Source organism: Panthera leo, chromosome D1 (genome assembly GCF_018350215.1).
Source record: "Panthera leo isolate Ple1 chromosome D1, P.leo_Ple1_pat1.1, whole genome shotgun sequence".
Taxonomy (NCBI): Eukaryota; Metazoa; Chordata; class Mammalia; order Carnivora; family Felidae; genus Panthera; species Panthera leo.
This window is the reverse complement of record NC_056688.1, coordinates 69985396-70004597: the sequence shown is the minus strand read 5'-3', so window position 1 is coordinate 70004597 and position 19202 is coordinate 69985396. Positions and strand designations below refer to the sequence as shown.

Genomic DNA, 19202 nt, shown 5'->3' with positions numbered 1-19202 from the left:
TTAGAAACTCACTATATGTTAAGGCATATTTTAATCAATATGTTCCAGAATTGCACAGTTATACTGGTCAGTGTTCCTATTTCCCCATTCCTACCCTCACCCCACCCCTTGTCCCCAGGGATCAAAATGTTAAGTCATGGTTTTGGTGGCTATTGTAGATTTGAGCTGGCATAACCACAGTGTGTTCACTAGATTTTTGTAAGCATAAACATTAAAATGTTACATAAAATGTACCATACTGTACTCCACACTCTGATCTAAGATGGTTTAATGTCTTGACAAAAGGTGAGATGACTTAAGTACATTTTACATTTTGTGCATTTAGACCACCATATGCATAGATGTTCTAATGCTAAATTCTCGTCTTCAGTATCTCATAGTGCTGGATGCCCGGAAGTATGACAGAAACTTGTAACACAGACTAACCACAAAGTACCAGATGTTTCTTGCCATTTGTGATCTTGCAATAAAAATGCGCCAAATCAGGATCACAAGGATAGTATTGAAACCATACCGTATGTTCCTCAACCTGAAAAGCAAATCAAGAGACATATCAGACAATGTTTTCTAGAATAAAATATTGTTGGATGGCAGATAATCAATGCCCCGTTGCTGATCTCATCAAAGCTCAAATCCATTACGGTATAATGACTGCAGAGCAAGTCATTTTGAAATGTAGCAAGAAGAAACAAGTTTTCTTCCTCCACTCTACTGTCCAACTATTTGGTTCGGGAAGTTGCTATGACATATAGATCTCCTTGTGCTAGGCTAAGATTGGCCAATTGAAAAAGAGTTCTCAAAGAGTTTAAATATACAGATTGTGTATGAGCACCTATTCGTTTCTCCTTTTCTTTACTACCTTAATGCCCTTTCTACTTGTGGAACAATTCATCCATTTTGCTTTATGACCAGCTTTAATTCCAGTCTGAAAATAATAGCAACCCTAGAGATTGATACAAAACAGCATTGAAATACTTTTTTCAAATGATGACACCTAAAATCATCCACCCAGCTTAGAACTGAACTGAATTTCTATGAAAGAAAGTTATTATTTTAAATGCTAATTATGTTAAAACTATTTAATTCTAGAAACTATGTCTTTTTAAAAAAAAAATTTTTTTTAACGTTTATTTATTTTTGAGACAGAGAGAGACAGAGCACGAACAGGGGAGGGGCAGAGAGCGAGGGAGACACAGAATCGGAAACAGGCTCCAGGCTCCGAGCCATCAGCCCAGAGCGTGACACGGGGCTCGAACTCACAGACCGCGAGATCGTGGCCTGAGCTGAAGTCGGACGCTTAACCGACTGAGCCACCCAAGCGCCCCTAAAAACTATGTCTTTAAACATATTCCAAAAGTTTCACTTTCAGAGGATATTCCTTAAAAAAGGCATACTGAACATAGATGGGAAAGTGTAAAATATTCTGATAGAATTCTTCATTATTCCATATTTAACTTCATGTTTGTTATTGTACCACAAGTATAGATAGTGTCATTCTAGGATTAAAATGTCAGATTTATTGTTAATATACTTAAAACTGTAACCAGTGATATTAGTATTTTTTATGATAGGTTATATTTTATTTCAATAAACTTTGATATTTAGACCAAAGAAAAAAAGAGTTCAAATCCATTACTAATGTGAAACTTATTTAAAATTAACTAGAAGCCCTTAAATTAGAAAGTCTGCAAAAGTCAAACAAACCTGACCATGCAGTCCATCAAACACCACCTTACCTCTATCAACCATGAATAAAACAAAGATTTTTTATAACAAAAAAATTTGGGACACAAATTTATTCATTCAACAAGTATTACTGAGCATCTTTCTGTATGACCAGGACGAGGTATACTGTAGGTAAAACAGACATGCCCCTTCTGGAGCTTCCCATCTAATCTAAAAGGTTTGGGCATTATATACATCATCCTACAGACAAAAAAATAAAATATTTTTAAACATCTTTAGGTACTTCTAAGCTGTCAGACATGCAAATTCACTCCTTCACTTACAGCTGACACATTATCAAAGGCCAACTGGACAAATCCTCATCTATGAAAGAAGCATGGCATGGGTCCATATAGAAGGGCCCTCCCAGTCTCAAAGAGTAACATTAATGTTACTGTACTCATATTTCAAAACCTTTTTTATATTTTCAATGGTGTTAGAAAGGAATACAAATGTTCAGGTACGTAACAATTTAGATAAATTCCATTACCTTCAATAGACAATCCAAGATAGGACTATAATATACAAATGATGGTATAGACAAAAGAGCTCATGGGGCACCTGGGTGACTCAGTCAGTTAAGCGTCTGACCTGGGCTCAGGTCATGATCTCGCCAGTCTGTGAGTTCAAGTCGCTGCATTGGGTTCTCTGCTGACAGCTCAGAACCTGGAGCCTGCTTTGGATTCTATGTCTCCCTCTCTCTCTCTGCCCCTCCCCCAATCACACTCTGCATGTCTCTTTCTCTCAAAAATAAAAGAGCTTTGAATTAGGAGTCAAAAATCAGTATTCTAGTTTGCTCTGCTGCCTAATGCATATGACCTGCAAACACAACTTCCCTAAACCTCCATTTCCTCAACTATTTAACTAGCTGCCCTGCAAAGCCTCATAAAGTCAGCAGACCAAGAGGAATAATGTGAAAGTCTTGAAAGCTGTTTTATAAAAACACTACAAATAAAAGAGGTTACTATTGAAATTAACTACATCTCTGAATTATGGGTAACAGTGATTTTTCCTGTGTTTTGAGTTTTTTTAAACAATCAGTATATATTACTTTTATAATGAGACTAAAGGAATAATTATAACTCTTGTTTTAAAAACAAAGAAAAAATTCTATGCTGAATGATGTATTATTATATCGCTTTTCCTCTTCCAAAGATGTATTTGACAAAGGGAAAAAAAACAAAAGAAAAAACACAACACTTCAAATAAACTACCTCTAGTTTAAAATACATTTTTATTTTCTCCTAATATCTTTACTTCTTCAGTAGCAATACAAAGGAAGGAAATACAAAGGAAAATAGTGATTTTCAAAACTAAATTCCACCTGAACTTAGTGCTAAGGAACAGGATAAAGACAGTAAGTTTGAACAACCTTAGGCTAAATACTACCATAGTTCCAGTGCTAATGTAAGCACTTTTCCTAAATAAAATATTACACTAGCAATATACCAGCTCACCAAAAAATAAAATAAAATAAAATAAAATAAAATAAAATAAAATAAAATAAAATAAAATAAAAAACTGTGTGATAATTCATAAGGAAGACACGATGCAATCAAGCCCATGTAAAAAACTTACTTGTTCAGATGTTTTCTAGCTGCAGGGAGGCCAGACATTTCTTCATTCAATACATATTTCTTAGTTCCCATGCAGTAGTTCTCTATATATTCTGCCCAATGTAACTGCCGTACATCAATATTAAAGGTCTATAGAAACAAAACAACTATCAGTTTTTCTCTTGAATAACTTTTTCACAACTGGTCAAAAATTCATATTTTTTTTAAAGGCTAATTCCACATGACAAGATTACAAAATGTTTATAGTATTAACTTTTAAAATCTTACTGCTGTTCACAAAGAAGTTCTTAATCCCTATTTTATACCTCCCATGAAACACAGAAACATTTCAGGAGATAATCTGAAAGCTCATGTCAACATTCAAAGAGAAGTATATATGAAGTGTAAGGAAAAAGCAACCTTCTTTTTACACTAAAAAAAATTAAATCCCATTGTCCAAATAATCTATGTGTTCCTCACCACTTTATACACATATTAATATATTGCCAGTATTTCTTCCTGAACATCCTGCAAACCACATGTATTACCTTTCCTATAGAACAGTAATGACATCAAGAGAAAAAAAGACTTTATGAAAGCTAGCTTAGGAGTTTAGGTAACAGTAAGGAGCCCATCTGATGAAAAGGATAGATGAATCTAGAAAATAAAGCTTTACAAAAATGTTATTTTGTGACAAAATAAGAAGGCTATGCACTGCTCAGTGCTTCTCCATACACGATCAGATTATTTTTCAGAGTGAGAAACAGATTATTCACTATTTATCATCACTTATCTGAAAATATCAAGTTGCAGACCAAAAACAACTACCATAAATAAATCACTAAAGTAACACTGCACTAAATGGAGGCTCGATTTGGGGCGCCTGGGTGGCTTGGTCGGTTAAGCCTCCAACTTCGGCTCAGGTCATGGTCTCACGGTCCATGAGTTCGAGCCCCGCGTCGGGCTCTGTGCCCACAGCTCAGAGCCTGGAGCCTGTTTCAGATTCTGTGTCTCCCTCTCTCTCTGCCCCTCCCCTGTTCATGCTCTGTCTCTGTCTCAAAAATAAATAAATGTTAAAAAAAAAAAATTAAAAAAAAAAATAAATGGAGGCTCGATTTAAGATGGGAGAGATTATGAGACTATGTTAACTGGACTCCCTCAGGAAGAGTGAAAAAGAATGGAACAGAGACACCATCTGAGAAGACAACAGCTGGGAATTTTTATTTCCAAAATGATGATACATTAAGCCACAGATTCAAAACACACATACACCATACACATGCAAGTACCTGAGCATATCAAGAATAAAACTGTTGAAAGTCAAAGATGAAAATTTTGAAGACATCAGAAAAAGATGTTATGGGTTACCTCCGAAGGGACAACTATTAAACTGACACTTGACTTCCCAAAAGAAACAATAGAAGCCAAGAGACTATGAGAAGATGTCTTCCAGTGCTCAGAGAAAACTGCTAACACACAGTTCTATACAGTATAAACATCTTTGAAAAATAAAGATGTTTGCAGAAGAATAAAAACTGAGACAATGTGATATCAGCAGATGACTCACACTAGAGGAAGAAGCACACCAGAGGGTATTCTTTAAGCCAAATGAATAGGATTCTGGATTGGAAGTCTGGAGACGGAAGAAGAAATGAAGAGCCACAAAAGGCCAATTATGCTGGTAAATCTATGTGAATACTTAGTAGAGTGCAATTAAGAATAATGGTGGTGAGGCATACAACACACATACAGAATTAAAATACGTAACAACAGCAGAAAAGTATTAGGCCTTGCATTCTCCAAAACAAAAGAAGTATCAATATTATATTAGTCTTTGATGAAGTGAGGAAGGATGCTGTAATCTTTAGAGAAACCTAGTAATACAACTGAAAAAGAGTATATTTTATGTAACTGATACAGATGGGGAAAATACAAAACTGTAAAAAATAACCTCAAAGAAAACAAACAAAAACTTAAGACAGGTAAGACAAATAGAATGCACTAAGCGTTAGATTTAAATCTGTTATCAAAAATTAAATTATGGATTAAATCCTCCAAATAAGGGTCCAAAATTGCCAAACTGAAAAAAGTAAAATACAGCAAAACTATATGCTGCTTATAAGAGGAATATCTGATAACTAAGGATACAGAAAGGTGGAAATACAAGGACAGAGAAAGATATATTTCTACCAACAATGTATATAGGAACTCCCACTGGCCAACGCCTTACCAGAAGGGTAGGCTGTCAAGTTTTGCATTTTTGCAAACTGTCAAGGAGTAAATATCTCAGTCTAATTTCAGTTGGCATCTCCATTTTTATGAGTGAGGTTGAGTATCTTTTCCAATGGTTAATCATTTGCATTTACTTCTCTGTAAACTGTTCATCTCTAGCCCATTTTCAGTAGGACTGATGTTTTTTGCAATTTCTACACAAACTTTTTATGTAATACGAAATGCACGTTAACATCACATTGAGATACCACCATATACCCACCAAAGTGTCTAAAATTAAAAATTAAAATGAAAAGGTCAACTGTTGGGAGGATGCATATTAACAGGAACTCTTGTACACTGCCACACAAAATGTCAATCAGTACAACTACTTTGGAAAACTGTTTAGCATTATCAACTACGTTGAACATACAAATACCCTTTGACTGAGCTATTCTATTTCTAGATATATATCCTATATAAATGTGTGCACATGGCTCAAAGAAGAATTATTCCCAACAGCCAAAAACTGGAAATAACCCAAATATGTTATCAACAAAAGAAATGAAAAAATACTGTATGATACCATTTGTATAAAGTCAAAAATGAGTATACTATTTAATGTCAGAATTCAAGATAGTTGTTACTTTTGGAAGGTAGTTATTGGGAGGGGGCACAAGGGAAACTTCTGGGGACAAAAATATTCTATTTCTTCACCTGGATGGTCACTTTCTTTTTTTTTTTTTTTTTTTTTTTTTTTTTTTTTAACATTTTTTATTTATTTTTGGGACAGAGAGAGACAGAGCATGAACGGGGGAGGGGCAGAGAGAGAGGGAGACACAGAATCGGAAACAGGCTCCAGGCTCCGAGCCATCAGCCCAGAGCCTGACGCGGGGCTCGAACTCACGGACCGCGAGATCGTGACCTGGCTGAAGTCGGACGCTTAACCGACTGCGCCACCCAGGCGCCCCAGCACTTTCTAATAATCCACTAGGCAGTATGCGTTGTGCACTGGGATGGGGACAAGGAAGATGGGAAGGGAGAACATAAGCAATCAGTAGAAGCCACAAATCTTTTAACCTGGGATTCTCTGCAGAACCCTGGTAACTGGGACCTTCTGTTTTGATGCTGCAGGCAAGGATGAAGATTGGCTATAAAGCCTATGGCCCCATATCAGTTAAGGTGTCTTACAGAATATTGCTGCAAAAAGATAAAAATTCCCAAAGCTGTATCCTCAGAGCAAGGGTGAAAAAAAGAAGTAAACCCACCACACACAGAAGTGGGCAAAAAAAAAGTGCACACTCAATGCCTTTATCACGCACGACCAGTAACATGTACTAAATCTGCACTATCTAATATGGTAGCCACAAGCCACATGCATGTCTGGGAACTTTGAAAGTGATTGGTCTGAACTGAGATTTGCCGTGGAGTATAAAATGCACACAGGGTTTCAAAAGCTCAGTATAAAAAAATTGAAAGTATAATATCATATAAACAGTTGTTTAAATTTTCAGTGATTTTTAAATTTCTGTTTAAATTATATATTATTTTGGATATATTAAATAAAACATTAAAATTTTTTAATGTTTATTTTTGAGAGAGAGAGAGAGACAGACAGACAGAGCAGAGACAGACGGAAACACAGAATCCAAAGCAGGCTCCAAGCTCTGAGCTGTCAGCCCAGAGCCCGACGTGGGGCCTGAACTCATGAGATAAGAGATCATGACCTGAGCTGAAGTCAGACACTTAACCGACTAAGCCAGCCAGGCGCCCCAAAGTACTAAAATTTTTAAAGAAAGACGTGGAAAGAGAAAGGAAACTGCCCCTGGGAAGATGAAAAAGAAATCTCCTTTGAGAAACTATAAGCATGAACCAGCCTACTTAAGGCCCACATTCACTTGAGTTAGGCTAAAAACTAAATCAGATATCTGAAAGTGGTCCTGGCCTGTTAATGCCACCTGGCTAGTTAATGCTAATAATCACTCACTGGGCTACTGGCAGAAGCAAAGGCGAATCCTTATTGGAAAAGTGCAATTTCAACATATGCTTCAAAATATTTCCACAGAAATCCTCAAGGAATATGAATATACAGTCAAACAATAAGAAAAAAAACAAGGTGCCATGAGTGAGACCCAGCATAAACAACAGATGATCAGGTGTTACCATTGCACAGCCTTTAGAAGTTTGAATTATCAGACACAGAATTTAAAACAATTATGTTCACCATGTTTCAAGAAATGTAAGAGGGGTGTCTGGGTGGCTCAGTCAGTTGAGTGCCCGACTCTTGATTTTGGCTCAGGTCATGATTCCAGGGTTGTGGGATCAAGCCCTGCATCAGGCTCTGTACTGAGTGTGGAGCCTGCTTAGGATTCTCTCTCTCTCTCTCTCTCTCTCTCTCTCTCTCTCTCCCTCTCTATGGCACCTAGGTTGCTCAGTTGGTAAAGCATACAACTTCAGCTCTGGTCATGATCTCATGGTTCACCAATTTGAGCCCTACATCAGGCTTTCTGCTGTCAGCACGGAGCCCACTTCAGATCTGCTGTCTGTCCCCCTCTTTCTACCCCTCCCTGGCTTACATGAGCTCTCCCTCTAAAATAAACATTTTTTTTTAATTAAAAAAAAAAAGATTCTGCCCCTCTCCCCCGCTTGCTCTAAAATAAAAATCAAAAAATAAAAAAGAGAAATAAAGGAACATCTGTAAGATCTGAAAAACAAATTGAATTTCTAAACATGAAAATCACTGAACCCCCTTATTCAACTGGGTGGCGCAGACAGGGCTGAAAGACTGCCACAGACCTTTAACCATTAGCTTTCCAGCCAGAAACAAAGAGATAAAATATGAGATAAAACTTAAAAGAGGAAAGAATGATGTAAAATATATTAAAATTTCACAAGAAGAGAATGGTGAAGAGGTGTATATATATATATATATATATATTTTTTTTTTTTTTTAAGTTTATTTATTTTTGAGAGAGAGAGAGAGAAAGAGATCATGCATGCGTGAGCAGGCGAGGAACAGAGAGAGAAGGAGAGAACCCAAGCGGACTCTTCTCTGACAGCGCAGAACTCAATGCGGGGCTCGAACTCAGGAACCGTGAGTTGATCACCTGAGCTGAAATCAAGAGTTGGATGTTTAACTGGCTGAGCTACCCAGGCATCCCAAAGAGGCCATATTTGAAGAAACAATAGCTAAGTATTGTCCTGAACTGCTAACACACTTCAAACTTCAGATCTGGGAAGCCCACTTGTGAAACAGGATACATTTTTAAAAATTATACCTAGACACATTCACAGTGAAACTGCAGGACACGAAAGAAAAACTCTGAAAAACAGACAGGAATAAGAGAGCACCTGTAATGCAGCAGCAAATTAGACTGATTTTTCAACAGCAACAACATAAGTGAAATATTAAAGGAATATAAAAAGAAAGTTATCCTTCATGTACTGAAATCATGTTACAGAAACAGTGAAATAAAGACATGCCAGGCAATCACAAACTGAGAGCTCACTACTAACAGACCGCCTACTAAATCATATTCTGGGATTCTGGATACATTTCAAACTGAAAGAAAAGGGTCCTAAAGAGAAGATCGAATAGCAAAGCTACTGGTAAATATTTAGTTAAATCTAAATACAACTAAACAAAGTCATATCTAATTACAGGGTTTCAATAGAGAACTAAAGTAATGTATAACTATGTAAATTAGTGGGGTGGTAATCACAGTTTAAACATTTTAAGGTCCTAAATATCATTAAAAAGAGGCTATAGAAATTGCTTAATTTAGACTTTGTTAGATATGTATGTTAAAATACCTAAGGTAACCTCAAAAAGAACACACACAAAGAGTTTAAGTTTCAAACGAACAGAGGGCGAAATGTAGAATGATAAGAAATTAAAGAATATATGAGGTAAAACAATTTCAGAGGGAAGGTTTTTTTCTCAAAATTCAAAGAAAACAAACTGAAGGAAAAATGCATAAAGAATTCTAGTTTCTCTTTGAATCTCACTAAAGGGAAAAAAAGAACCAACATTTCAATCATACTTTGAAAACATCTCTGCCACTCTCAAGTACTTACGTTATAAATTCTAAGATAAAGCAATTTTATTTTACCACCAACAATTATGATTGAAGCTTTAATGAAACACATATAAATAGGTCAAATGTCTTTCTTTTTGCATTAATGACTGGAAAATATCCAATTATTTCTCAGGTTGCTAACGGCTGTCCAATTAATATGCTATGTTTTCTAAAATAAAACAGAAAATACTTGCCTTTTTATCTTCAGGGTTTAGTTGATTCATCAACATATTGACATTGTCAGTATTCCAAACCCAAGAATTACTTGTGAAATATTCAAGAAACACCATAGCTTTGTGAAGACGAGTTATTGTTTTCATCATCCTGTATTATGAGAAAAATTGACAGATTCATAATTCGCATAGATTAGGAAAAATCTCATCACCACCCAAGATGCAGTTTCTATATTGAAATAGTAGCAATAAAATTATAATTCTGTAATTCATTCAGTAAGTGACCAAACCACCAGAGAATATTTCTGCATCTTGGAAGAACATTTTATAAATCCAAAATGAAAAAAAAAAATTTTAAGCAGCAGCAAATGAATTTAATACTGCCTAAACAGAGTTCTACTGATATATAAAATTTTCATAGGAAATACAATACTTTAAGGTCAAATTTTCTTCTATAATCCTAAGCAAATAAATGGATTCAATTAGTATTCCCTTGTTCTTCGTTCCTTAAATCACATTTTAGTTTGGCTAAAATTACTAAGATTTCCTGTGAATTTATAACATAAGGAGTTATATTGTGATCTCCACTCTTCAGCATCATGGAGGCAAAGTACACAGAAATATTCGTTTGCCATTTGATCATCTCTCTCTACATACATTTTTAGAGTAATTTTCTCTTTAACACAGACAGGTATCACTCTTGATTGTCTGAATGTGCTGTGAAATCAATGACTGATGCTGAAAACTTTCTGAAATAGATATTCAAGATATTCACTTACCTCCCCAAATCCCCCATTATTCATCCTTACAGAAATATTTTTGTTTGGTATTTCTTGCTTGTTCCTTTTTAAAAAGGATGAGGGACCTTAATCTTTAAATCTGTCATTTTATAGATCGTGGCTCACTGTAAGTCACTGATATCACAACACTACCCAGAGCAGTAACATTTATACAGTAATAATTACCTATGGTAAGTAGGAAAAGGGAAGAAAGAACTTTTTGAAACAAAACACACACCAAAAATTCCTGACCTCTGATAAACAGAAAAATAGTTTGTGGAAAAATAAAAGAATTGTTTATATTCCCACAATAAGGATTAGCATTTACATAGTTTAGAAAGTCCCAAAATTAGGGGTTTTAGAAATGGAGAAAGTGGGAGAAAATTAGACCACCAGAAATGGAGGGAAAGTCAAAACAGCAATATTAGCTAAGCAATTCTGATGACATATTCAATACATTTAGAAAGAAACCCTGAATCCAGAATACTAAGAGAAATTGAGACAACATGGACTATGCAGAGAAAAACTGGTTCATGCAAGAAAAGAATTCCAAAATAAAACCTCCATCAAACACAAAAAGAATTATTGGGCATTGAAGGTTGTATTTGGACAGGGATAGCTCAGACAGATAGAAAGCACATGGCGGGGGAAAAAACAAGACATGCTGCTTTTAGAAAAGATTAGACCTTTTCTTTTTTCCCTAAAAAACAAAACAAAACAAAAAGATGTAACAGATCTGCAATTAAATCAATATCTACCATTACAACCAGTGTAGTATACTTGAATAACACACATACACATATTTACTTAACATCATTTTCCAACATACATCTTATTAACAAGTTTTTCTTCCTAATTTCTTTGTCACTGACAATTCTCACCTAGTCTTACCTTCAGTTTCACTCAAGTGACAAATTACCCTGCAACCATTCAGCCATTCAAAACATAATTATGATAAAAAATTTGGAGAGGGAGAAGGAAATCTGAAAGGCCATATATGTGTAAAGTTCACAGAATATTTATCAAGCAATAAAAGTACTGGATTGAATACTATGGGGATAAAAAGAAACTTGAAACCTTGCATAGTCACTCTTTGGTTAAAATGCCCTATGAGCAGATAGATGCCTGGGACTACATCGCCATGTATGTTCTGAGTATGTATTCTTTATTATGGCAACCTGCAAAAAATAGTCACAGTCCTTTAGGGTAGGGCTAGCTCTTCATGGTCATCTAGTCCAGGATTTCTCACCTTCACCATTACACACATCTTGGGCCAAATAATTCTTTGTGGGGGGCTGTCCTGTTCAGCATCTAATGGCCTCTACCCATTAGATACCAGTAGCATCCCTTCCCTAGGTATAGTAACAAAAAACGTCTCCAAATATTTTCAAATGATCCTTGATGGAGATACTGCCCTCTATTAAGAATCACAAAGATGTGGGGCGCCTGGGTACCTCAGTCGGTTGAGCATCTGACTTTGGCTCAGGTCATGATCTCATGGTTCACGAGTTTGAGCCCCGCATCAGGCTCTGTGCTGACAGCTCTAAGCCTGGAGCCTGCTTCAGATTCTGTGTCTGCCTCTCTCTCTGCCCCTCCCCCACTCATGCTCTGTCTCTCTCTCTCTCTCTCTCTCTCTCAAAAATAAATAAACATTAAAAAAATTAAAAAAAGAATCACAAAGATGAAAAATATCAGACTCAATGAAGTTAAGCTAGAGAGAGTTAAAATAAATAACCAAAAAAATAAGGCTATGGAACCATTTTTTTAATATCATTTCTAAGAGTGATGAAATATCTACTGCATTTCAAGAGCTACAGTGAATAATTTATACTGCTTCTATTTGCAATAATGTCATGCATCCTACTCCCCAATGACTATTAACCAGGAAGCCTTAAGATGCATGTTTGATTTGTACTTTTTATAATTATGTTAAGATATATATGTAAGTTAGATTTTTATCTAGCTGACATGCAGAATAATGTAAACAAGTAGACACCACGAATGACATGATTAACATTACTGTAATAAAGAAGGAGGCACTATATTAAGGCCCCAATATAAGATATAAAGCCCACTGCCTTGCTCAGTAAATATCTGAACAAATTACATAATATGAATTATAAGACTTTGTACTTAACATTTATAAAATTGCCTAAATAAAAAACCTTTCTGGCTCTTGTTACTTTTAGACTATAAGCTCCTAGAGGTCAAGGATCATTCCTGCTTTGATACTTAGTCTTGCACGGGACAAACCTCAGTTAAGAAGATTCTTCACTTGATGTTTTCTATTTGGAGCAGACTTTAACTTCCAAAGGTGATTATATTACCTCCTATCCTACACGCTCACCTACAGTATCACCTTGACTATCGCTCCATCAAGAGGTAAAGGTAACGTATAACCAACAGAATGAGGTAAGAATGACACTATGTAACCTCCAAGGGTGGGTAAGAAAAAGTGAGAGAGCTTTCTGCCTTGTTCACTGGAATACTCATGCTTGAGGACTTCAGTTGCCATATATACCATTCAACTCCCTCTAAGGGTGCTGTGTTGTAGGAAGTCCAAATTAGTGCATGTGTAAAGACCGCACAGAAAGGCTCTGAAACCACATGATGTGAGAAAGATGCCCAGCCACTCTAGCTGCTCTGAACAATCCCTTTTCTTTACTACTCCCACAGTGTACCTGAGCCAGCCTCTATCTCTTGAAAGACCCTGAGCTAGAACCACCTACATAAAGCCTTCTAGAATTTCTGACCCACAGAAATCATGAGATAAATAAAATGATTGTTGTTTTAAGACACTAAGTCTGATGTCAATTATACTTCAAATGAAAAAAAAAAAAAAGATTAGAAGTTTGAGGTGATTTGTCATGCAGCACAGGTAACAGAATAGATATGAGTACCAGGAAAGTATCAATACAATCAGTACTGGGAATGAGGGGCTACTAAAATAAACATCTAAAACATGTAGTATTGGCTTTAGGATCAAGTCGTAACAGAATCTGAAGGCCCTTGAGGAGACCACTAATGAAACCTGGAAGGACCAAGAAAAGAATGTTGGTGGGAACTTCAAAGAGCTTAAAGGAAGATGCTGGTGAGGGCTTAAAGGAAAGTGAGGAAAATATTGTTGGAAGTTAGAAGAACGAAAGTGTCACTTGTGGTAACATGAAAAATAAAAACCGTACCTAATAAACCTGATCTAGCTGAGAAGGTTTCCTCAAAAAGAACAAAGATGATCATTTAAAAAAATGAACTGAGTAGAATCTGGGAAGGAATGTAAAATGTCAGCCAGGAATCAGTTAAGAAAGAGCTTCCGAGGGGCGCCTGGGTAGGTCAGTCAGTTAAGCCTCCGACTCTTGATTTCGGCTCAGGTCACGATTTCACTGTTTATGAGTTTGAGCCCTGCATCAGGCCCTGCACTGTCAGTGCAGAGCGTGCTTGGGATTCTCTCTCTGCCCCTCCCCTGCTTGCACTCACTCTCAAAAAAAAAAAAAAAAGAAAAAGAAAAAGGCTTCTGAGCATAGATCAAATCCAGAAAGTAGATGTAAGACTCTTTAAGATCTCAGAAAGATCTAAAATAGTACCTCACAGAACCTTTCAGATAAACAAAAACTCACTCCAAATCTTAAAGACATGTCTCATAGAAACTCTACTGTTGAGGAGGCAGAATCTAAGAGTATTGTTCCATAGCAACCTCATAAGGAACTCAAGATAGAAAAAGGCATGTCCTAAAGAGTTCTGTGGGTATGGCTTTGATGTAATGGAGTAGACTGCTTTAAAATTAGATATACAGGAAATGTGTACAGTTTGAAAAAGAATCCTATCAGTTTACACTTAAAGGGACAGAGACTGTACTAAGTGAATAGAGGCCTCTGGATCAAGACTCAGCAAACCAGAGCTTAGGGGCCAAAGCCATCTGTTTTTATAAATAAAGTTTTATTGGAATATAGTCATGCTTATTCATTTACATATTGTTTATGGCTGCAGAGTTGAGTAGTTGCAAGCTGGAAGCTACATTTAACAGCAGAAGCGAGTAACAGCAACAGAAACTACATGGCCCTTTACAGAAAAAGTTTGCTGATCCCAGCCCTAGGGACTCACAACCTTTTATGGGCAACGAAGTAGGGTAAGAAGATGATTCAGTTGCAAACACAGGCCTTTTTTTTTTTTTTTTTTTTTTTTTTTTAATGAAAAAAGAAGGATGACTCAGAGGGCAGAGCCAAGAGCCTCAGAGAACAACCAGAGTAGGACTGAACCCTAATTAAGAAACCATCAAACATGCCTAGCTGGAATTCAAAACTGTTACAGACCAGTGATTGCGCAAAATCGTCCAGTCATTTTCCTATGCTTATCCATGTTGGGTGTGCAGGCAGCAGGTAACTTATCACTTTCATTCATAGGTTTTCAGACCAACACTTGAGGAACTGTACCTGCAAAACCACTCCTAAACAGCCTCATCTGCAACTGTGCCAGATTCAGCAGACCCAACAGTGGCTTCAAGCTGATGCAAGGAAGGTCTTGGTAGGGGGGGAAGAAATAAGCGTATCCTCCACAAGGGAGGAACATGAACTGTCGTGGCCAGGAGGCTGACCACAGCCAATTGCACTTTCCAAAATGGCTTCAACAATACCTTTCAACTCACTTGCTCAATTTTACATGATCTTGAACATTCTCTACATTCCCTTTCCTTGACTCTCAGAGGACATGTGACTGGCTTGTGACTTCAAGAATAAGTTGGTAGGTAGTGGTGCTGTATCATTTCCGTAGGTAGGTCAGAAGCACACGGCTTCGCCAGCCTGCTGAAATGCTTCTCCTTGAAGCCTTCGGTCACCAGATAAGCAGTTCATTTCCCCTAAGGCTACCACCAGTCCTTGAAAAGACACTATAGGAAGAGATCCTGCCGCCACTTTAAGAAGAGACAGTGATACAAGGTGCTCTGCTGCCTGCCCCCTTTCAGCCCCATCTGAATCTGACAATCCTGTGAAAGTCTCCCAAGCCAAAACTGTCCTGCGGATTCCCTCCTGAATTCCTGATCCTGAGAGAAACAATGAACTGAAAGAAATGATAAAATAACTTCTGTTGTTCTGGGCGCCTGGGTGGCCCAGTCGGTTGAGTGTCCGACTTCGGCTCAGGTCATGATCTTGCAGACCGTGAGTTCGAGCCCCGTGTGGGGCTCTGTGCTGACAGCTCAGAGCCTGGAGCCTGTTTCAGATTCTGTGTCTCCCTCTCTCTCGGACCCTCCCCCATTCATACTCTGTCTCTCTGTCTCAAAAATAAATAAACGTCAAAAAAAAAATTTAAAAATAAAAAATAACTTCTGCTGTTCTGAGCCACTAAGTTTGAGATGATATGTTATGTAGCAACACCTACTATAAAGGATTTAATAAATTTTGGCTATTCATTCATTTTTCAAGTTTACTAAGCCCCTTTTACTGTATCAGGCAGGCTTTGTTTTTACCCTGTTGTACTTTTGTGGACGTAGTTTTGACTTTTCTGCTCTAACGTGCAATAACCTTATTAATATCAAGCAAGCATGCAATGCCATCTCTCATAAATTTTACATTTGCTTTTTAGCCAGGAAAGAATGATGCCAATCATAAATACTGCATTTCGCAGATCATTCTAGAAAAACGTGAAAATAATTTTGATACACTTTGGATCTTTTTTCCATGAAGTATTTCTTTATCTAGTCTAAAGTTGTTCAACACCTCTCACATATTTCAATACTTAACATACTGGGTTAGGAACGTAACGGACAACTGAATCCACAGAAAAGCCCTACAAGTAACTCAGATCCTGATACACTATAACTGGCAGATACCTCACTTTTATTTTTTGACAGTTGATGGAAGATCTGGAATCAGCATCTTCTTTATACATAAATACTCAAATCCTGAACTCTCCAATCAAAGGCTCCACTGTAATGCCAATGTAGTTAAAAAAAATAAATATATTTGTGGTACATTTCACTATAATTCTGGTAAAGACAGTGGGAGGGGAGGACTTTAAGTCTGTGGGGTTTCAATAAGAAAGAAAAGAAGAAAGAAAGGCTATATAACAACCATAAGAACATAGAAAGTTTTTCATTTGTTAACTTTTGTTTTAAACTATGACATTCTCAATCTGGAAAATTAGTCAAAAACTGTAATTACCATATTATAAGCTGAATGGGCAGCTGAGATATTTCGAGCAATTAAATTTTTAGAAGCATTCTACGTTTTCATATAAAACTCCACAATCCACTCAGAGCAAAATATTTCACCCTTAATCCCCTATAGACTCACCTCTAAGTTTTTAAGGGGGAGAGACGGGCTCAATTTCAGCTTATAATAACAATGACAACCTTGATGCTGGACATTTCCTCTATTATGGGATTTTGGAGGATCAATGGCCCAATAAAATGAGATCCACAGTCTCCCCAAATATCCTCAATTTCTAAGAAATGTCCTAGCGTCCTGATTGTGATTGTGATTATTCAGGTTAGTAATTCTAAAGGTAAAGCTCATGCTAGCAGACTTTTCGTCTCTCCAGCAAGCTTCCACCACCTTACCAATACATAGGTGTATTCACTGCTACTCCTCTTACCACGGTTTCTGACCTGTCAACCTGAGTGCAAGATCGAGCAATAATGCAGGTACTGTATGTCTGACACCCTTCCAATAATGAAGCAATAAGTTGTTGGAATACAACTTAATATTGGGGCGCCTGAATGCTTGGTTTAAAGGATTCATCTTGAAGGAATGATTTAGATAATATCCTGTAGGAAAAATAAGCGTCAGAGCATTTTGAATGTTATTTGCTATTCAGAAAAAAAGACCTAAAGTTAGACCTAAAATTCAGCACACGACAATAATTTATTATCCAAACTTTAGAATAAATTAGAGTGACAACACTACCTTCGCTTTTCTGACAAAGTCTTAAATTCAAGAGTCTTCTCATTCACAAAAGGCCATTAAGCCTTATCATAAGCATAAACAAATACAGAGTTAATTCATATGCATTTTAGTGTAAGCATGGGTTGTTTAACAGTCAGAGGAACAGATAAGACAGAGCCAGTCACCATTACCTTGGGCTTCTTCCAGTCATCCTGAGGTAGATATCATACAGGAATGCTGGGGCCTTATGGCTTACAGCAATCCAGTAATGATATAAAAGGTGATTGGAGGTTAGATTTACATTGGGCCGTCTGAAGGCCTGTTCGAGAGGATTCCTCTTGAAAGTGGAAATTACATGGTATTCTGAGGAAGAAAAGTTGTGTAACAGCTTTGATAATAACCATGTAATGAAGTTTTGAAAAACAAAAATCATGTTTTTACAAAGCAAAATATTTTACCAAAGATGTCAGAGTTCGCTCAATTAAAAAACAAACTTTTCTACTCTCGATAATAACTAAGAGAATATGGGTATCAGACTGCTGAGCTCGGGTGGTTTTAGGACTGCCGCTATTTATGAATTTTAATTAGATGAATGAATTTTTGCTAAAATTCACTCTTAAAAATCCTTTTAATGTTTTACCTATGTCAGTTTACAATGTCACTTTCTATATTTCACCTCTCACGATAGCTTCTTTCTTTCTGTTCCTCTTTCCAGATTCTTATTACTGTACTTACTTAAAAAAGAAAAGGAAAATCATCATCCTTTGCTTATGAATAATTAAGTTGCTCAAGTTAACATACATCAACAAGCTTAAAACAACCCAAAATTAACTTCTGCTGTAATTTATTTAGTTAATACATTATCAACACAATCAAATCTATGATCTATGTTAATACTTTAATAGAAGTGTATATTGAGATATCCACTTAAAAATAACGTTCAACTTGATTTTTACTAAACTTTTACAACACAATGAGAGATTACCAAAAAAACCTAACTCATTTCAGTGTTTTAAAATTCTTAAAAGAATACTATTTAAATAATTATCCAAAAGTTAAAATCACCCTAGTTTTTTTTTTTTTTTCCTCATATGCCCTAATGGTCAATCTTTACATTGAAATAAAAATGCCACGGAAAAACCCTAGGACAAATGACATAAAGACTTACTTTAAAATCAAAATTGTTCTGCAAGGGTAACAAAAATCGTTCAATGAGAGGTAAAATAAGACCTATTACTAAATCAATGCCAAAAATATATTTTACTTTAAATTTGAAAACATAAACAACTAAAACATTATTCAATTTCAATAGGCTTTAAGTTATATTATTCCTAATTTAGAACAAGCAACACAGCATACATACTCCGTGGATTTGTGAATTTAAACAGATTAATAAATGTCATAGAAAATATTCTGACAAAACGTATCCTTCTTGCTAACTCCTTAATTCATTACTCTTGGGGCAGCCAGCTAGCTCCTGTGATATAACAACTCTTGTAGTTGGAAGGGATATTGCCTTTGGATCAACAACATCAGGATTGAGAGCACCCACAAGGGAGGAAAAGAAGCCCTGTTTCATTGCCATGGGCATCTGTCAGGGTTGCCACAGACAGCAGCAGAAAAACAGACAAGGGTGGGCCAAGGAGGGAATATACTGCAGGATATTTTTTAATTTGTGAAGTACTGCTAAGGATCACAAAGCAGTACTGGCTAATGTGGCAACTAAAATAAGAATAAATTGCTAACTCAGTGGCTTTAATGCCTCACGGGTGTATTCTAACATAACAACTCAGTGAACATTTGAAGT

At 36.4% G+C, this 19202-nt stretch overlaps 1 protein-coding gene across 6 annotated transcripts in view; it reads right to left on the bottom strand.

The window, feature by feature from the left end:
* Nucleotides 1-251: 251 nt before the first annotated feature.
* Nucleotides 252-19202, bottom strand: part of FAR1 (fatty acyl-CoA reductase 1) — a 74804-nt gene continuing 55853 nt past the window's right edge. For 5 of the 6 annotated variants that reach the window (XM_042906864.1, XM_042906862.1, XM_042906863.1 and 2 more), the window contains 4 exons: nt 17106-17277; nt 9766-9895; nt 3304-3431; nt 252-529 (listed from right to left, as the gene is read on the bottom strand). In XM_042906864.1, the coding sequence (XP_042762798.1) occupies nt 367-529; nt 3304-3431; nt 9766-9895; nt 17106-17277 (593 nt within the window). In that variant the 3' untranslated portion in view covers nt 252-366. Of the gene's footprint in view, nt 530-3303; nt 3432-9765; nt 9896-17105; nt 17278-17586; nt 17759-19202 lie in introns of all 6 variants that reach the window. The other variant, XM_042906861.1, reaches the window with a different exon arrangement.